Source organism: Lynx canadensis, chromosome D2 (assembly GCF_007474595.2).
Source record: "Lynx canadensis isolate LIC74 chromosome D2, mLynCan4.pri.v2, whole genome shotgun sequence".
NCBI lineage: Eukaryota > Metazoa > Chordata > Mammalia > Carnivora > Felidae > Lynx > Lynx canadensis.
In genome coordinates this window covers 13142530-13162743 of record NC_044313.2, presented here as the reverse complement: position 1 = coordinate 13162743, position 20214 = coordinate 13142530, and the positions used below count along the sequence as shown (strand labels likewise).

Below are 20214 nucleotides of genomic sequence, written 5' to 3'. Positions count from 1 at the left end.
CAAGAAGTAACCATGGGTGAGGTCATTAGTCATAGTGGCGCAAAAGAAATGTTCTAAACATAGAAGCAGGGGCCTGCACAAGTAGTGTATGCAGAAGTAAGGGCTAAGTATGGAAGAAACAGAAGTTATTCTCTTGAAAGAAACAAACAAAAGGTTCCAACAACCCTTTTGGTAAACTCAAAACCGCTGGAGAGAAGTACATGTAGTCATTACAATGCTAAGGTGAACACACTTTAAATGCATTAAATCCATAAGCAATTACAGAAATCTGCATTGTTGTGTTCAAAGAAGCCAGTGTGTTTCAGTATTCACAAAATCTCAAGAACTATTATTACTGTGCTGATACTAATTTCCTTGTCTTCAATAACTCAGAACACGTGATTTCAATTTCTAAAATAAAGTTCTAAAATAAACAAAACAGCAACTCATTAACAAAAAAAAAACCCAAAACTTGAACCTCTCCATTAGACTAAATGCCAACTTTGATTCAAAAATAGGTCTGACATTGTTGTAATACAGATCTTCCTTGACTTACAATGGGGTCATGGCCCAATAAACTCATCATAAATTGAAAATACCATAAGTTGAAAAAAGCATTTAATAATCCAAACCTACCAAACATCATTGCTTAGCCTAGCCTATCTTAAATGGGCTCAGAACACTTACATGAGCCTACAGTTGGGGCAAAATCATCTAACATGAAGCCTATTTTATCATAAAGTGGTGAATATCTCATGTAACTTATTGACTACTATACTGAGAATGAAAACCAGGATGGCTGTATGGGTACAGAGTGGTTGTTAAGTTGTCTGACCTCGTAAACCGAGTGGCTGACCGCAAGCTGTGGTGGCTGCCGCTGTCCAGCCTCATGAGGGAGGGATCCTACAGCATTTCATAGGCCCAGGAAAAGAGCAAATCTCAAATTCCGAAGCATGGTTTCTACTGAATGCGTATCGTTTTAACCACCATCACAAACTTGAAAATTCGTAAGGTGAACCATTGTAACTTGTGTTTCATCAATTAATTTAAGACACTGATGAAAGACATACCATTGGAATGATCCTTGTTTCTTCTGCTTTAGACCAACCCCCCACCATCCAGACCTCTGCATGCAAAAGTAACATCTCCAAGACGTTCCTTTCTTTCCAACTCACTCACTGCCAAGTAATCTCCACCAACTCTCGCCCCCCACAATCGTTCTAACTTCTAACTAGCTTTTCTCTCCCCCTTCCCATTCATGTCCCACCAGAGTTCCCCCAAGCTCCAGGGCTAGCTAAGATAATTACTCTGATCCTATCACGACCTAAGTTAAATATCTTTCACGGTTCCCCAGTGCCTATACAATGTCCAGTCCTTAGCATGGAATTGAGACCTAATACGTACATTGCCTGCGTCTATGAACTCTAAGAGCAGGATTATACCTTGATAACCTCTGAGTTTCTTGTATATAGTAAGTATCCAGAAATAATGCAAATGAAAATACCATTTGATTCTCAGATCTGAAATTTAGAGTAAATCATCTGGAAGGCCTGGATTAGGTCACCCTGAGGAGGCAATGGAATGAATCAGGAGACCTGCAAGGGCTTTCTTTTTATTCTTAATCTTCAGAGTATAACATGTTTATAATAAAGGTCTGCTGATTGTGGGAGTCTTCTGAACCAAAAATCGATTCATACCCCAAGCATTTCAAATTTATGCAGGAAAAAAAAACGCACCAAATGCCTGAAATTGGGGAATCTCTAGAAAGTACCATAAGAGCATGACTGGAGGGACCTGTGCATATTATATAAAAGCTACACTGGTGAAAACCAGTTGCCTTCTGGCCTTGATCCTGAGAGCTTTAAAGGGAATGAGGAAAGCAGGTCAATTTGGAATAGACAATTTTAGGCCGACAGGACACAGGTAAAGACTAAACAGAACAGCAAATGTCTAAAACACTTAGAATCATATCATTTGTGTCTTTCCAATGTATTGGTTCCTCATAATGCACAGGTTCATTAATGGCGATTAACAAAGATTATTAATCTATATGTAGCAAGCTTCCCTGCTTGTTGGTCTTACAAAGAAATAATCCTCTCAAATTCTATCTTAAAAATTAAAATTTACATATTGATTTACAAATTTGGTGCACTGGGGGTCACTAGAATAATCTTAATACTTTCCTATCAGAAATCTCAAGGGGACGGTAGATACTATATCTTGTATTTGATCATATCATAACACTTGTTCTCTTTAAGGCAAACTACTGGGACGTCGCTGTGTTAGCCTGTGTCCAGTGCCTAAGAGCTCGTTATTACCTAACTATATCTCCATAGGTCTTGTTAATTACCTCTCCTGTCTCAGAGGACCTTGTTAATACTTGTACAGTCTCTCTAAGAGGTCCTAACAACACATTAAAATTAAAGATGCTTTTCTTTTAGCACCTGTCAAGTGCTGTAAATTGAGAAATTTTCAACATCAGTTTATTAGCCTACAGTAGTTTTTGTGGATTTTTTTTGGCTGGTTTGCTTCTCTCACAAAATCTCTCTGTATCTTAATCTCTCAGCTCAAATAACAACAACAACAACAACAAACAACTTAACAAGTTTCGTCTTTTTAGTATGGAGCTTTTTTTGTTTTCAATTTGAAGCTATAATATCAATTTGCATTAGTGAGTTAGCAAAAGGATGGCATGGTCCGGTATCTGCCAATTACCCATCGGGAAATGTACCAATTAATGAGAGCTATTATAATGAGTATTAGGATGAACAAAGGGTAAAAAAAGTTTCAAGTGGCATCTGGGGAGTTCGGCAGGAAAGTTCTAGTTAGTGTTAAGGGAACTCATCATATTGCATATTCCGTGCTCCCAGTCACTGTTTCATTGGATACATTCTGCAAATCCCGGGACACTAATGGATTAACAGCTCTAAAAATCACCTCAAAAGTTTTTGTTTTCTGTCTCATAAATGAGGCTACAAGTTTTCAGCTATGTAAAAGGTGTATAGCCTGTCATGAATAATAGGCAAAATTATCTTTAATATTAGACAAACAAAAAGTAAATACTGCTATTAAAATAAACCTCATGCACTTTAAGGTTTACCACGCCAAAGACTGGGTTGTAAATTCACACGGGAGGGGGACAAAAGGTCCATAAGGAGTGTTATAAAAATGAAGATTTTAAAACCATGAATGGGATTATTTCTTTAGGAGCATTTGTTCGCTATAACTTTTTAAAATCAAAATGTAGGCCTATAGTAAACAGTCTTTTTTTCATGAACATGTTCTGCAACTCCATAATAATGATTACACGCTTATAAGCCTATGGTGATTGGTGATTTGTGAAAATAAGAAACACATTTAAATATACATTCTAGGTAACAATTTTTTATACCTTCTAAGAAAGGTATGATACAACCATAGACAGGAATTGACTAGTTAAGGAAAGAAAGAAGGGAGAAAGGGAAGTAGGTGAATGTGATCCCAAAAGTAAAAGGCATTCTGTCATGCAAAATTATAAATACTAGTGATAGATAGGAGTTCTTGATCTCAGACACTATGTCTGCACTGTCCTAAAAAACAGCTAAGGGGCACACAGGGTTTTCCATAGCAAATACTGTCAATGGAAATCCATGCATATATGTTCCAATAAAATCAGTAACACCCAGAATGATATTATAAAACATACCATTAAGTGAACACAGAGCAACTGAGACTTTTTGCCACATGGTATTCACAACTACAGTAAGGCGGAAAAATAATGAGGGGAAAGCATGTTCTTTGTGTGAGTCACAAACGGAAGGATATTCCCAAAACGAAATTCTCCAGTAAAAATACCTCCCGTAAGTTCTTGCTCTCCGACGAGCTTCCTCTCTTAACATCAAACATCAGCTCTCCATACAGGGTACGCTTATATTATCGACTGTGTTTTTTTTTTAAATTTCAGAATAAGACATACCCAACGAACTTTCTCCTTAACGAATTCCCTTGACTGGGTAGAGTTCTTCAATCCTACACTTTTTCATGGAGGCTCAGAAGAACACCCATCTCAGAGTTTCTCTTCAAGTTATTATAGATAGCATATAAACACACGCATGTTTTGTAAGTGTTGTTCATCACTACTGATGCCTAGGTTTTACCTGAACCCTGAGAAACAAATCATGCACAGAGGCCATAAATATTAAACCGTCAGACATTTCAATGCCTACCATGATTTAGATGTGTCTTAGCTATTCGGCCAAATCTCATAGTCCTCTCCACATCCCTGTTACAGTCAAGCTGATCTCCTTATTTTGGCCTCCGCCTTAGCGAAGGCCCTGTCGGCAAAACTGACATGACGATGTCACCTATTCAACTATGAGTTCACCAACAGGACTCCTAATTCCTAGTCATCAATGAGTATTTACGGAGCTCTTAGGAAATACATGATATAATTTAGATTAGTGATTGTTAAACCTGACTGAGAATCAGTGGTTAAGTCTTAAAAAGGTTGATTTTTATTTCAGGGCCCATTCCACTAAAGATTCTAACTCAGTATGAGATAGCACCCAACAAACTGTAAGTTGAAAAGAAGTCCCTAGGAGCCCCTGATGATCAGCACTAAGGGTGTGCACCGATGTAGGTGCTGTGGGGCACCCACAAAAGAAGAATTCAGCATAGCTGTTACGAAGCTTAGGTAGCTTAGGAAGTCTGGATCTGGTGTTACAAATCCGTGGTTCTTAAACTTTTTTCAACTAGGCTTTTTAAGCACACCAAAGTTACCATGGCCCCTGTGCCCTAACGATTAATAATAGCGCTAAGGGTTGTGAGAAGTAAATGCAAAAACTGCAGTTTCACTTAATATTGTAAAGATGTATCATTCAGACAAGGTTTAACCAGTTATGCTTCGTTAGGTGGCCTTCCACACGTGTTCAGGGACACAGGCTGCCCCTATCTTATGGCTCTGCCCTTCTCAAAGATCTCCACTCAGTTAGCCTGGGGCTCCGCCAACTAGTTCAGTAAACTGCCAAACTTGGCTTTGGCCTTCCTGGCCATACAGCCTCTGTTACAACTACTTGACTCTACCACTGTAGCACAAAAGTACCCATAAACCAACGGGTAGGCTGTGCTCCACTGAAACATTCCTTACAAAAATAGGCAGCGAGCCAGACTTGGCCCCCGAGCCTTGTTTGCCAACGCCCTGGTCTAAGGTAGTGAGGAAGAGAGGCAACAGTGATGACCATCCAGTACGTTTTCACCAACAGACCTGAAGATGGTCGACATCTCTTCGGCTAACTCTTCATTAAGCCAGAACTTCGTCACATGTCCCCACCTAACTAAGGGTCTGTGTCTGTCTGAAAAGAAAGGGCATCATGTGTGCTGAACACACCCACCCCTTCCACATTCCACTGGAAGACCGGCCCAGTGTCATAGAAGAAATGGCTGTGAACAGATTATTTAAAAATGGTGCAACACACACAGGGGTTTTTCGTTTTCGGAAAATTATATACTGCTGATGCAAACAGGCACGACTTTACGAATTGTGGAGTTAACCACACAACACATTAGTTGATGCTGATGATGCCAAAGCACCTGTGATTTGTAATTAAAAAAAGCAAGCGTAGCAATTTCAAATCACAGATAACTCGATACCCATCATAAAGCGATGAAACATCTTCCTGAAAATGGCAAGAATTCCAACTACACCTTCCAGTCCACGTGCAGTAGGTGCTTTGCAGCATGCCAAGTGTTCAACGGCATCCAGACTTTTCAGAGGTGGCACAGACCACAAAGTCAATGCGGTGTACTCACCGCACCCCATTCAGCTTCTTCCGGGTCCATCGCTGAGCCCGATTTCTTCACTGGCTGCACTGAGGCTGGGACGCGACTGCGCTCTGGCCAAGGGGACATCTGCAGAAGTGACGTACAGCACGGCCAGGCCTGGCACATGAAAGCGTGCTGCGTGGGGGCCTCCGCTCGCTTTGCCTGCTGCCTGACCTTGGAGACAAGGTGGTAAATGGTGGCACAAGAAAGGAGCCTGGTTCCAGAATACTAGGGTGGCGCTGAACGGCTGCAGGGAGCAAAACACTGGCTTCCCTCGTCCCCGGCATCGTGAGTCAGGAGGCAACGACACAGAGCTGTATGCTTGTACCGTGATAGGTGATAAGCCACTGAAATCTGGGGTTATTACATTACAGCTGGTAACTTGCCTAACACTGGGTTCTTAGGAAACTCCAGAAAATGTGCTATTTAGGGTATGAATATTACATTTCAGGAGTCCTTTAAACACACTCAGATTCTGAATAATGCTTAGTTGTACACAAAAAATGCACGTATCTGCCTTTGTGGCTCTGTCTTCCACGTCCCAGAAGATCTCGATCTCTGCAGCCCACCCTGGGCTGGAAGAGGAGACTGAAGGAATAAAAGCACATTTTAGGAAACTGGTCTGCCAAGCTTTGTATTCATTCACTCAAAACTGTTTTTTTCTAACACCTGCTACCTGCCAAGCATCAGGCTGGAGACTCGGGGCAGAAACACGAATGCCATGTGGGCACTGCCCTCAAGTTCTCCACGGCGGCGGGAGGGAAAACAGTGACCAGCCTGTAACAGTGAACGATGGGAGACCCGTAGAAAGGAAGACTTACGTAAGAAAATGCTGCAGCACACGGATCAATTACCCTCTCCACCTCCCTAGAAAGAGCAGGCCGGGCTTCCGAGAAGAGGGGCAGGGAGATGAAAGAGACTGCAAGTTAGTGACTGCCAGGACAAGCGTAGAACCCCCGCTCTCTGTTGGAGTAATCCCACAAAAAGCCTGATTCATTTCTCCTATCAGTTTGATGCAAGACTGTAGGACCTATTCCAAGAACAGAAGCAAAATACCATATTTGTTTGTGGTTTACAAGGTGCTTTCTTCAGGTGGATTTCACTTTTTAGTAAGAAAAACTGTGATGTCTAAGAAAGTGTTCCTTGGTCCTTTCCAGTTTTAATCCTACGCTATGCACACGCAGGGCAATACCACGGCCTCCCTGCACCTGCCATCACAGGTGAGCCAGAGACATCACAAAGAACACGATCCAGTTCCACAGCTACCCAGTTTACCCTCAACCTTGCTCAGCATTCTCTCGGACACTAGTCCCAAGAGTCCAGGAGACTCTAAACAGATCAATTTAGCACAACTGGAAAAAAAATAACCTGCAGCACACATCCTAGTGATAGGAGTCCATAGCTTCAAAAATACCTTCGGTGGAGATATTAATGTGAGCAATCTAAAATGTCTCCTATCACTGACGGCTGATGTCGGGACGAGAAACAGGAACATACTGTTACGTAACGACATTAACTACCTTGACCGTATTCTCCAAATTCCATTCAAGATAAAGCTGCTTTCTGGAAGTTTGAACTGCTTTCTTTTCCAAGGTCTTTATAGTCGATCCTCCTTCTTTACACTATAAATTAGAGCAACCCGCAACCATTTTATTCCAAATGTGTTACATTTACCACAAACATGGTTTGTACACAGATGAAAGGTTAACTTCCCAGGAACCTGGATGGTTGTTATCCTCATACCTGACATCCCAAAGAATAGGGAGAAGAGAAATAAAATTTTTAAATCTTGTTTTTTGTTTTTTTTTTAAATGCTTGCGAGCGTTTTATGCATATATCAAGAAACAACTCTAATTCTGATAGAAATAGCACTCGTACTGAAATCGCCCAAACAAAGCCTGAATCGGGCAAAATGCCACACTCACTTTTCAAATCTGTGGCAGTCCATGTGAACAGCCCAAGTAAAGGGCAATTAAAGAGCTGAGGACACTTATTTTTCCATATGCTGCCATAATTTAAAAACATTATTTTCCTATCATTTCCCATTTTTCTTGCTTTTCTTTGACTCTAAAATTATATAAATTACCCAATCTCTAAGTTATCTCAGACAGTTGTTTTTAATTATCTTCTTCATAAAAAGAAGTTCAGTGAAAGTGGGGAGAAGCAAATATATTCCTATTTACCCCTGTAATTTAGGACTTAATATATGCAATATACTACGTAAAATCCCAAAATGAAATATTTGAGAGCAGCATAACAAAACTACGGACTCAATAAAACATTAATACCACATGATAAAATATATTTCTTTGGAGTGTAGTTTATAAAGAAAACCGAACAATACTTTTTAAAGCCATGGCAAATATTTATTGCTAAAAGAAAACGAAAGAAACACGTTTCCCGTGAAAATGTTAAATGCCTACTTTAACGAGTCATTAGGAGATCGGAAGACAGGTGGGAGAGTACGGTCTAAACGGGTGCTTGTTAGCACTGTAGTTTTCGCTTATAGTGGGACAAAACAAAGCACTGCTTTTGAATAAAGTATGATATGACAGTATATAAAACATAATAACAGCTACCGTTCACGGGTTCCCTATCTGGGCCCTGGCTTTATACCATGTACTTGATTTGTAACTTATCATCACCCAGTCCTACCAGTAGGTATTCTTTTCCTTGTTTCAAAGATGGAGATGATGAGGTTTATAGAGGTCACAGAGGTAGCGAGCCAGGGTTCCCGCTCCGGTCTGCATTCTAGACATTACTGCCTTGAGGAAAAACTTCTATTTCCCATGGCAGACACTCTACGATACTATTCTATAATTGCTTAGGATTCCAATACATTCATCTTAGTCTTTGCTTAAGGTTTCTTTAATCAGCTGTTCCACGGTGGACTTCTGCAAAATCCATAATCTCATTTAAAGGTATATTCGCAGTTCCAACTTGTACTAAGGAATAAGAAAAGTACCGTTATATGCATAACTGAGAACTCAGATTTTGAAAACCTAATCTTTATCATTACCATGAGAGTGATCATTCCCATGCCTACAAATCATCATATAGATGCACTTTGATATTTACAGTACCCACAAGGGTCACAAAATTCCAGTAAACAGTCACAAAGAAAAGCTACTTCTAAAGAGCCACTTGCTAAAGGCAGGTGACACCTACTATGAAAACCAGTAAGACCTAACATGAGCCAGCTATTCTTAGAGAATAGCCCACGGGTTGCTATGGTCCACTAATCCTCTCCAGAGAGCCCAGGAACTAATCCCTGGAAAATAATATCTAGAAACAAACATATCACCTAAATTTCTGGCTTAAATGAACACCCACTGGTGATTCACTCTCACCATGTCTCATCAAAAGCTATGCTGCTCTCTTCACAAGTTTCAGTTGAGTTTCTGGCTCACATAAGTAGAAAATAGGCTAGGGTAGGGATTAAGAATCTTTTATCCTTCTAAGATAAAAAGTTCAATTCCAAAGATGTATGCAATGATTCCTGGCTCCATAATTAATTATAAAAATAAGATAAGAATTTTGTTCAAGTCAAATAAAAGGAATTTAAAACATTAAAGTATTTTTAAAGGGATATTTGATACTTTAAGGACGCTATTTTCAAAATAGCCCAACTTCCCCCATGTTAGGCTTACCTTGAAGATGGCATTTATTTGAAGCCCTGAATTTTGCTGTAAACGGATTAGTTGACTCATAATCGAAATAGTCCTGACGATTTTCACTAAATGCATTGGGTGATTTCAAGTCACGAGGGCTATCAGATCCCCCATTGTTAAGTTTATCAGATCTTCTGCTATCTTTTTTTCCAGTCACTCTTTCAAACAGGCTAACTTTCTCCCTTTTCTCCCTTTTATTTTCTTTCCTTACTTCAACTGGTTTTGAAAATAAATTCATGCTGCTGTCCCAGGATTCACTGCTTTCTTCAAATGGATTTTTCTTCCTTGGCAGTGTTGCAAATTTTTGGGGTAATGAAGCAGTCACATTTGTAAATGGGTCATTTTGTCTTCCGAAAGACGAGTCACCTTCATCCACACTGCTGTCAGGTTGGTTCATTTTAGAAGTATCAAAGCTTAATGTTCTTCTGTGTGGAGATTTGAGACTTCCTGCAAACAATTTTGTAGTTAGCATAATCAGTGACACATTGCATCATGCTACTTGACAGATTCTGTGTGCACACTGCTGCTTTTAGAATGAGAGCAATTAGCTATTTAAAGATATTAACCTTTAAAATAATCAAGGAAAACAATCTTAAAATGCTAAAGTATAGCAGTCTGAAGTAGGAGGCTATTAATAATTAGCATATTGCTAGACAATCAGTAATTTACTCAGCTCAGAAAGAAACAATCATATAAACACACTAATGTCAAAACCAGAGGTTCTGTGGGCATGATGGTGCTATAAATTCTCAAAGACGTTTTTCATCATTAGCATTAAATATACTTTCCTACTCCTGCACACGCAAGGTTTTTCTTCTAGGAACTTTCTGATTAAGTGGAATATCCATTTACGTCTCAGGCTTCTGAGACTGAAGAAACAGCAATTAAGAAAAAAAAAAAAAGAGAGAGAGAAAGAGAATCCAGGCTTTGAAAAGCAACTGGGACTTATTTTTGTTATCACTTAATATAACCACAATGCTGAATGCAGACAAGTTCTGCCTTTAATAAACATCAATTTTGAGGATAGTCAGCACTCAACAAAGATTTGATAACCAAACTTGAAAACTATCAAGAAGTTGCAATTTTTAATTTTCTAATTTTCTAAGTGAAACTCTGAAATTTAAAAGGGTAGTTCAGATCACTGAGGCTACGATTAGAAAGTGTCACTTACCACTTTCCGGAACCGCTCCGAAGGAATCTATCTGGCGTCCAAGAAGATGTGTCTGACCAGCGGTGCCAGACTTCAGCTTCTCAGAAGATATGTGGGTCCCAGTCAGATCAGACATCGAATGTGCCGAAGAGAGTCGCTGAGGACCCAAAAGGAAAGGCTTTTTTGGTTTGGATTTCATCTGCATTTCACCACTTGAAAATTCAGTACTGGCATCGGGGATGTGAGAACTTGGAATGATGGCAGAAGACGTATCAGAAAATGTCCCATCGTTTTTTCTACCTTTCATCTTATCTTTTAATTTTGCAAAAGGAGACCTTGTTTTGTCCTTCATTGATAAGTCAAACATACTTGCTGTCATATTGTTCCTCATGAATTGAATATTGACCTTTATCTCACCCTGTTTTTGGCTCTTTTTCCTTGTTTGGATTCTAATCTAAACCACCTTAAAGAGAAGGAAAAAAAAAAACTGGGTTGTAACATGTAACAAAGAGAGGATATGTGCTTGTTATGTACAAATAGCTTTTCAGGCTAAGCTATTATTACAAATCAAGGCACTCTAAGCATGACAGTGATTATGTGTCCATCTGACGTAAATATTGCTAGTGGCCCAAGAACACTGTTTAAGCTTAAAAGACACTGAGGTAAAGACTACTGAAAGAATTCATCAATACAAACTACTTTTGAGCACTATAAAATGATAAAGGATCACATTTTTTAACAAATACATATTTAGCCCCAACCCCCAAATATTTCTTCTCTAAAAACTACTAAAAGAATGTTGTTGATATTGGAGACCACTGCACCGGAGTTTGCTAATCATGAAAATTACATGTGATGTGAATTTAGATCCATGTGAAGTGGGTCAAAGTCTTCTCCTGAATAAAATCTGAAAAATGTGTAAAACGTAGGAAGTGACAATTACTAATAACTCTTGTAAGGGTTTTGAAGAAAAGAGAAAGCCTAAATGCTTCCTGTTAGAATGGACTTGCTTCATTTGCTATTGCCACCGTAACAATACCAAATAAAAATTCTCTTAATTGGGGCCAAATCTTCTGCTTTTAGTCAGTTCGCCGAATTGCACTGCCCGTTCTCAAATGACGTTACAGGAGTCCCCCTTATCCGCGGTTTCACTTTCCACGGCTTGTTACCAGTGGTCAACCGCCTTCTGGAAGAAGATGATCCTTCTGGTACTTCCTCAGAAGGTCGGCGGTAGCCTCATGCTAGGTCACGAAGCCTACATCACTCACCCCACTTCGTCTCAATCCGGAGGCATTTTATCATCTCACATGATCACAAGAAGGATGATTACAGGACAGTAAGAGATGTGAAGAGAGAGACCCCATTCGCGTTACTCTTATTATAGCATATGTTACAACTGTTCTGTTGTATTATGAATTTCTTACTGTGCCTAATTTATAAGTTAAATTTTATGACAGGCACACATATATAGGGAAAAACATAGTGTATCTAGGGTGGGGTACTAGCCACACTTTTAGGCAACCACTGGGGTCTTGGAACGGATGCCCCGTGGATAAAAGGGGCTACTGGATAAGAGGCAAAGTTTATTTTGGTTTTGTTCACAGTACTTTTATCCATGAGAAAGTCTTCAGTTGTCAGTGTTACAAGTGGTCATTCTATAGGGAAAACAGCCAAGAGAAAAAGAAAAAAATTTGCAAAATCGAGCCTAGAAGAAGGTTTCTACAGTGTTTTCCCATTACTTAACAATGAAGCATAAACCGCACACAGGTTAGTACTTAAATACAGCTCTAATAAAGTGTTAACACATTTTCTTAGCTACAAAGGAACTCTGATCTAAGTTTACATTAGTAGTTTCTCTCCTTGTTACTAAGAAGATACCCAAGAAGAAGCTTATGTTTACCATACACCAAGCGAAGACTGGTTCACGGGTCTTTCCAGGCAGGAGAGGAAATTAGCACATAGCATATATACCAGCCACATCTTAGCAAGCAGCACACAAGAGAAATATTTTCTTCGTTAATTTGAGGCATTTCAATCAATTAAGATTTAGTTGCATCAAAGCAAGCAATTTATTAAAATAAAGTATTTTATAACAGAAAGCCTTAATCAGAGACCCTAAACCGAGAAAAGCCCTTGAGGCCAATGGTGAAATCTGAAGACACAGGGACTAGAAATAAGAAATGACAGCAATAAACTCTGTGGAATAGAAAACCTTGAACAATACAGAACTTAGCACTTGAAAAGCTTGGTGATAAAACAAGGTTATATACCCAGTTATTAATTCCCAGTTTGGGATAATAAAGCCATTTTAAAGGGGAGAAATGCTTCTGACGGAGGGTACATGGGAAATATTCTGTACCATTTTAGGCTTTACACAAAATAAGCGAAATACACTTTGCAAGAAACATACCAAAAACAAAACAAAAAACCTACGCATGTAGGCCTTTCATGTATATAACAAATCAAAGCAAATCTGGGAAAAAAAATAAACCAATAAACCAATAACCCAATAAATGGAAGAGGGTAGAAGTAATCGAAACTCACTGAATTTCAGAGATAAGGCCAAACCAATCATCTAATTTAACATCCACTTTTCACAGAGAGGAAATTGAGGCACAAACGGTAAGTAACTTCCCAATGTCAGATTAAAGTTCAATAAGGAAAATATCCAAGTGGATGAACAACATGTGCATGAAAACAGTTGCTCTTTCCTATGTGATGAACCACATATGTTAGTAACATTAAAGGCAGGGCTGGTCACATGTTATAGAACACTCTATTTAATCAAGAGACAGTGACAGCCAAAGAGGAAGGCAGCACAGGTTTCCTACTGCTAAAGGGTAAGCTACTTGAAGAGTTTGCCTTGCACTCAATAAATGTTTACTGAATACTTTTTCTAAAACTCTATTTTTAACACAACCGAGCTATAATTCCGTGTGTGTGTTGCATTGTTTTATTTTATGGTAGGGAACACTAAAGACTTAGGTAAGCTTTGAAGGATCAAGCAAGTCGGTATTTGAATACAAACTGTAAATATAGTATATTTTCCATCCTCCCCCACCCCGCCCCAAGGAGAAAACTGCAAAGCACTTTTAACGAATATATAACTTAAAATTTAGGCATGACAAATAACTTCAGCTGCTTTGTTTTGAAAGTGATATAATGGGGAAGAAGTCTTAATGAGACCTTCAAGAATCATTCCAGAGATAGTACTTATTTTCCCAGGCTTCAGAAAGATAAAATGAAGACATCATTTGGGGCTTAGTGGATTAATGCTGATTTTTTTCACCTCTGGAGTACCGGGTTTCAACTGCGTCTGGCCTCTGTTCAATTTTTAGCGGGCACAGGCCCATGTTCAAAAGCCACCACACATGTGGGAACTATTCCCAAGCAATCGATGCTGTGTGGTCAGAAACGGGACAAGATTGGCAGGAAGGGTGCCAGAGGCCAGGACACAGGTGCACTGCAGACTCACACAAAAGTCCTAAAATCTGCATGTGTTTGAGTCATACCTAACTCGAGGGACTCTGATTGTTATTACTTTTCATGAGCATTTAAAAAAAAAAAAAAAAAATCAACATCACCCAGTTCTGCTGTAAAAAAAAAAAAAAAAAAAAAAAATCAATAGATATTACATAACAGCATGAACGATTTTACCATCCTATTATTAAACATTGTATTATTTCCTTAAATCTTGTGCCAGAACCAACCCAGACACTCATAAAAGTGGGAGATACAGAAGTTCTCTTTCCGTGCCCCACTCAAAGTGTTCTGGCTCAGGCCCTTTCCCTCTCCTGACAGGAGAAGAGAAGAAAAGAAAAGAAAAGAAAAAAAAAGGCATTTAATTTCAAATCATAAAAATAAGCAAAATAAGAGTTTTAGCCTTCATGCTTCTCTCCCTATCATGACACAATTGGAAGACAAGCTGTAAATACTTGTCTTCAGCGTCGAGAGTAAAAAGTGTCACACCCAGCAGCTTCATGGGACTTCTAAATCAGCTGGTGGCCTTCATCACTCATACCGGTTTTCTAAAAAGCACTTGGGGATAGGCCGACAAGGCTCAGCACTGTGCAGAATATTAAATATCTTTCTTGCAATACACCGGTGGCTCAAGTTCATCGCTCACTGTGCCACGTGCACAGCTGTGCTGCAAAAGGAAGCTATTAAATATTAAAAACCCAGAAATATTACCAATAAAGATATCTCATCAAATATGTGGTCCTCATTTATCCACAAAGAAAATGGGATTTAATAACATATGAAAATCGCTTCACATGCAATAAACATCACAAGCCCTGTTGATAACATTTAAAAGCGTTTTCCCCCTAAAAGTTCTTATCAGTTTTATGTAGTGGCCAATAGAGAATTCCCGTAGGGAGACTACGATAAGAGAGTGTTGCTTATGATCAAATTTATTGTCACTCGGATGCTGACAAAGATAAAGAGTACAACAAGAAGGAACTTTAAAAGCTTAGTTCATCCTCTGAGTTTCCGAATTCACAGTTGGGCCTACTTTCACTCAGAAAACTTCTATTGGAGAGAAGGCCTGAGATACATCATTCGATAACCTAAAAAGTACCAAAAGTGCAGCATAATATTTCAAGTTATAATATACTTAAAAGTTTACATTCAAAGCACTTTAAATATTATAGAGTGAGTGCCATCCAAAGTTGGTGATTTGAAACAAATTATTTGCTAATTATCCACTTTTTTTTCAGTTTAAATTTGATGAAGAACTCCTCAGGGGAAACTGAATACCACTCTGTAGGAATCAAACAGTGATCAACATCACTGATTTATATTCAACTTTACATTTTTTAAGCCCTTTCTCTTTTTCTTAAAATACTGTTATCTCTTGGTGAGCTTAAACGTTTACCATTTTCCCTCATGCATTCCCAGTACTTATCCCTGTACCCTTTTACCCTGCGTATATTAAATCTTACATACAGTTCCGATTTCAAAAGACATTTTTTAATAAAAATAAAAACTGCAACCAGGAGAAGCCTGCAGGAAGATATGTACAGAAAATAATAAGACACGGTTGTTCTAAAAATGTAAGAAATTAACACGAACCTCAAGAAAGTTACGCTTATAAAAAGTTTTTAAAAGGGCAAATAAATTTCAGTTATGACTGAAAGAAACACCAAAGCTGCTTCGGAAACTTGAAGTCCTGTTATAAATTCAACCTGTATTTTTCTCTCATTAATTCCATTAATCTTAAGGGTCTCTCAGACCGGAATAATTATAGGCTTAAGAAAGGGTGAGTACACCTATCCCTGGAAATTTACTTTTTCGACTTGAGACATAACATCCAGTGTTAAATATTATCCTTTTTTTAAATGAGAACGTATCTACTCTAAGCTTGAAAGTCACAGGTAAAAGGTCATGTTTGTATTGAAAAGGTCATCAAATCACTCCATCAGAACTGAACCCTTGTCTCCAATCTGAGAACATTCCACATAGTCTAAACATGCCGACTTTACAGAACTAATTCTGAAGTAATACACTCCCTCCAATACGTTGTAAATTCAAAGAAAAATGTTAGTGTCTATTGAAGGTTGAGAATATTTGTACATAGTTTTCATTTTTTTTTCTTGTAACGGCTTTAGACTCCATCAAGCTGTACTGACCCTGAAAGATGGTTGAGCTAAATAAAGGCCAAGTTTATAAAGCTGCAATGAAATACTGAGCTCTAAATTTGGTAATTTATCTTCTGACAGAGTTCAATTGTGACCTGATATTGGAAGACTTAATTTTCTGATGTTCCAATTCCTGGAAAATTGTAATGTTTAATGATTATAACAATTTACACATACATCAAGTTTTAGTTGGTCAACACTGGGATCCAGTCCTCCTAGGAGTAGTGAAACAATGTCAATTTACTTACAATTCAATGCAAAATATTCAATTATTTAAGATGTTTCCCTTAAATGCAAAATGAGAGTAATGGATCTTTAACGACTCCATTTAAAAAATATTTCTTCACAAGGGCTACTTCGACTTCAGATGTGTGCAAATGTGGTGCCCAAAACTAGGTCATGTTTCAGTCCAAAAACCAACGCCCCAGTTACACAAATAATTTCCAAGAACAGAAAATCCATAAATAAGATATCATCTCCCCCCAAATTCAAAATAAATTATATAACTTACTCTGTTTTCCTTCTTTGTTTGTCCTCAAAGATGTCATTGAGATTGATTGCCACCTGCCCTAAAAATTTATCCAGACCCACCAGGGACCTGTGCATAACTATGAGGAAAAGAATGTATTTCTCTGGATTCCCCTGCATTAGCAACCCAGGTAGCTCAAAGAGGCCTCTTCCTTCCAGACTGGCTCAAGGGTTTTCTCGGCTACAGAGGTGGAGTACTTTTCCTTGCCCAGCTGAATTATAGTGTATGTGTCATTGGTGCCACTTTTGCCTTTGGGCTTCAGATCTTTGGCTTGGAGCACTGTGACCTGCACGTGGGTAGGAAACCACTTTTGGGCTTGCTCGGACAGCATCATTCTGTCCTTTTTCTCTGCACCGGGTTCTCAAGCGCAGGCAGTGCCCCTCCCGGAGGGAGAGCCTAATTCCTTAATCGCTGCATCCTAAGGGCACTTAACGGCGACGGGCAGACTCACAGCTGCCCAACTTCGCCAGGGCTCACTGTCAAGCGCCTTGCTGGGGCAGCCCCGGGGCACGGCTGCTCTGGGGGTGCCCTCGCCGGCGCAGAAGCGCAGGGGCCCACCATCCCCAGGCCGCGCCGCCCAGGCCTCCGCGAGGACCCGAAACGCAACGAGCGCGGCCGAGGGGAAGGGCCGGGCTGAGGGAGGAGGGGGGGCGGGAGGGACTCGGGCTGCGGGCAGGTGAGGCCTGACGCCGGGGACGCGGAGGGCTGCGGGGGTGGGAGGGCGCCCCGAGGCCGGAGGGATCGCCGCCCCAACTCGCAGCACCCGGCCCCCCCCGCCGCCCGCCTCGCGGCCGGGCGCCCCGCCTCCTCCGCACCTCCCGCCCGCCCGCGCAGGCCGGCGGGCCCGGCCCGGCTCCTCCTTCCGACCCGGTAATACGAACCGCCGGCGGCTCGCGCGGCCTGGCTCCCTCTCGCAAACTCCCTCTCCCTCTCCTCCCCTCCATCCTCCCTCATCCTCCCCTCGCCTCGGCTCCTCTCGGGCGGGGGGGGGGCGGGTCGCCTGGATGGGAGAGGGACGGGGGAAGGGGAAAGAGGAAGAAACAGGAGAAGGAGGGAGCGGGATGCAGGCGGAGGGAAGGGGCTCACGGGAGACGGGAGGATGATGCTAAAACAGGAGGAGGAGGAGGCGGCGGCGGCGGCGGCACTTCCGGGTTGGGTTCCATGTTGATCTCGGGAAACGCGACGGGGCGGGGCCGGGCGGGGCCGCGGGGTCAAGGGTCAGCGCCTCCCTGGTTGCCGTGGCGACCGGGGGCGCGCGGCGCGAGCTCCTCTCCCAGTGCTGAGTGCTCCTCCTGGGTTTCGCGCCCGCTGCTGCGGCCTGGCACGGCGCTGGGCTCTGGGGACGCGGGCACCTGCACGGGGCGGCTGGGGAAGCCAGGGAACGTTCCTGAAAGGTGGCAACCAAGGCCCGGGCAAGCCCGATCTAGGAAGAGACCCAGTTTTAATCTTTGGGAACCGTCTTGGGGGTACCCTGATGCCTGGCGCTCGGCACCGAGCGGACCTTAGATAAATGGTGGTGGGATGCATGGGCCCTCTTCCTTGACCGAAAACACACTTCCCCAACCCCTTATCCACTCTTCTCAAATTCACTGGAAACACATCCCCCACCCTCCACCTCAGTGGAAGAAGAGAGGGCAGCCGATAAAAGATTCCAAAACCGGCACAGGAATTTAATAAAGATCGCGAGAGACACTGGGCTGCAGTCAAAAGGCCTGGTTTTACACCCATGCCTGCATCATCAGCCCGTGTGACTTGGACAAGTCATTTTCCCCGCCCTGAGCCCCAGTTTCTTCAAGGGTGAGAAGACCGCGTCTGAGACCGCTGGCCACTGTATGGGTTCACGTCAAAAGGACACCTCGTGGGCACAGTCTGGTAGACTATCCTACTTCGGAAGCCAAACCCGGAGAGGATTCTCCTTCACCAAGGGCTACAGACTATGGCCTTACCTGCGCCTTAGGGCAAACCCGAATGGACACCAGTGCTGCTGGAATGGAAGGGGTTTTTTTTAAGAGAAGAAATGGGGATCTGTTCATGCTGAGCTTTTTCTGGACTAGCCTGATCTGGTGGGGAAAGTATGGATAATGCCTGACGAGCCAGGAGCCTTCCTTGACCCTCTGCCTCTGCCAGAAATTCAGTATAGTGCTTGTGACGGGCACTTAGCCTCCTGAGGCAAGGAACTGAGATTCTGGGAGCCTCCGACTCGTCCGTAACTTGTAGATAAAGTGGCTGTTGGATTGTAGATAGGTTTTGATTTGATTTGATTGTGAATAAAATAGTTTGGAGGAGTATTCTGAGATAATGTACGTTTCCTAGCATAGTGTGGCACCGAGTCTCCTTTGCCCCTCAATTTCTCAATGACAAGACCTGCATATACTACCTTTATTGTATTTCTTTCTGTTCATGTTTTACCTTCCCAAGGAAATTCTAAATTCTTTGAACTGCCTTGTGTATCATGGATCCTCCCTCCACAGTGGCTGACATTCAGTATGTACTTGACCTATTGAATGACTTACTGCCTTTTCTCCCCTTTATAGGACTAATTTTGAGACCCAAACAATACGATAGATGTGCATATACTTTTCCGACTTAAATGGCTGTAAAACGGGGCGCCTGGTTGGCTCAGTCGGTTAAGCTTCTGACTCTTGATTTTGGCTCAGGTCACGATCTCATGGTTTGTGAGATCAAGCCCCCGGCACTGACAGCAAGGAGCCTGCTTGCGATTCTCTCTCCCCCTCTCTCTGCCCCTCCCCTGCTCACTCACACATGCTGGCTCTCTCTCTCAAAGTGAATACACGTAAAAATAAAATAAAATAAATGGCTGTAAAAGTAAGGTATTGTGTTTATTATTTTTAGGCAAGGTTTACAACTTTTCCATTTGAGGACATTATGTTATCCATATTCCTCAGTGCCCCATATTTACAGGATACTAGCTGCAGCACTTAAAACTAACAAACAAGGTCTTTTCATTAAACGTTTTTTGAATGGAGGCGTGTGAAGGCCTAATATATTTGTATCACCAGAGCAGCCAGTGAAAAACTTTAGTTAGGGAGGGGATGACCTTATACATTATTTTAATCTTGAAGAAAGAAGATATTGTCCTAATTCTAAAGGACGACACCACAAATCTCAAAGACTACCCAGATTCTAGCACATTCTTTCAGGGACCCACTGGCACTTGCTAGTGTCTATAGATTTTCTCTCATCTATTGGAAACTCCCAGTTTTTAGTTCTGCTTACGCACAGTAAGCTGGTGTGAGTTCTGCATGAAGTAGGCACTCCAAAAAGAGACACTGGATGGATTTGCCACCAAAATCTTCAGGGGAATAAACTATAGATGAATCTTGAATAATCCTGAGCTAGACACCATCTAGAAAGAAAAGACCTGGTTTTAGGTCATTCTAAAGAAAGCATGCTATAAAAGTGGGGTTTCTTTTTCTTTTCTCTTTT

The 20214-nt window shown here is 41.2% G+C and overlaps 1 protein-coding gene across 1 annotated transcript in view; it reads right to left on the bottom strand.

Moving 5' to 3' along the window:
- Positions 1-17357, bottom strand: part of RAB11FIP2 (RAB11 family interacting protein 2) — a 39094-nt gene extending 21737 nt beyond the window's left edge. The window contains 6 exon segments of the mRNA XM_030334131.1: positions 9429-9444; positions 9447-9896; positions 10621-11019; positions 11022-11062; positions 16750-16909; positions 16912-17357. Of these exon segments, the coding sequence (XP_030189991.1) occupies positions 9429-9444; positions 9447-9896; positions 10621-11019; positions 11022-11062; positions 16750-16909; positions 16912-17101 (1256 nt within the window). The 5' untranslated portion in view covers positions 17102-17357.
- Between the last annotated feature and the right edge of the window lie 2857 nt (positions 17358-20214).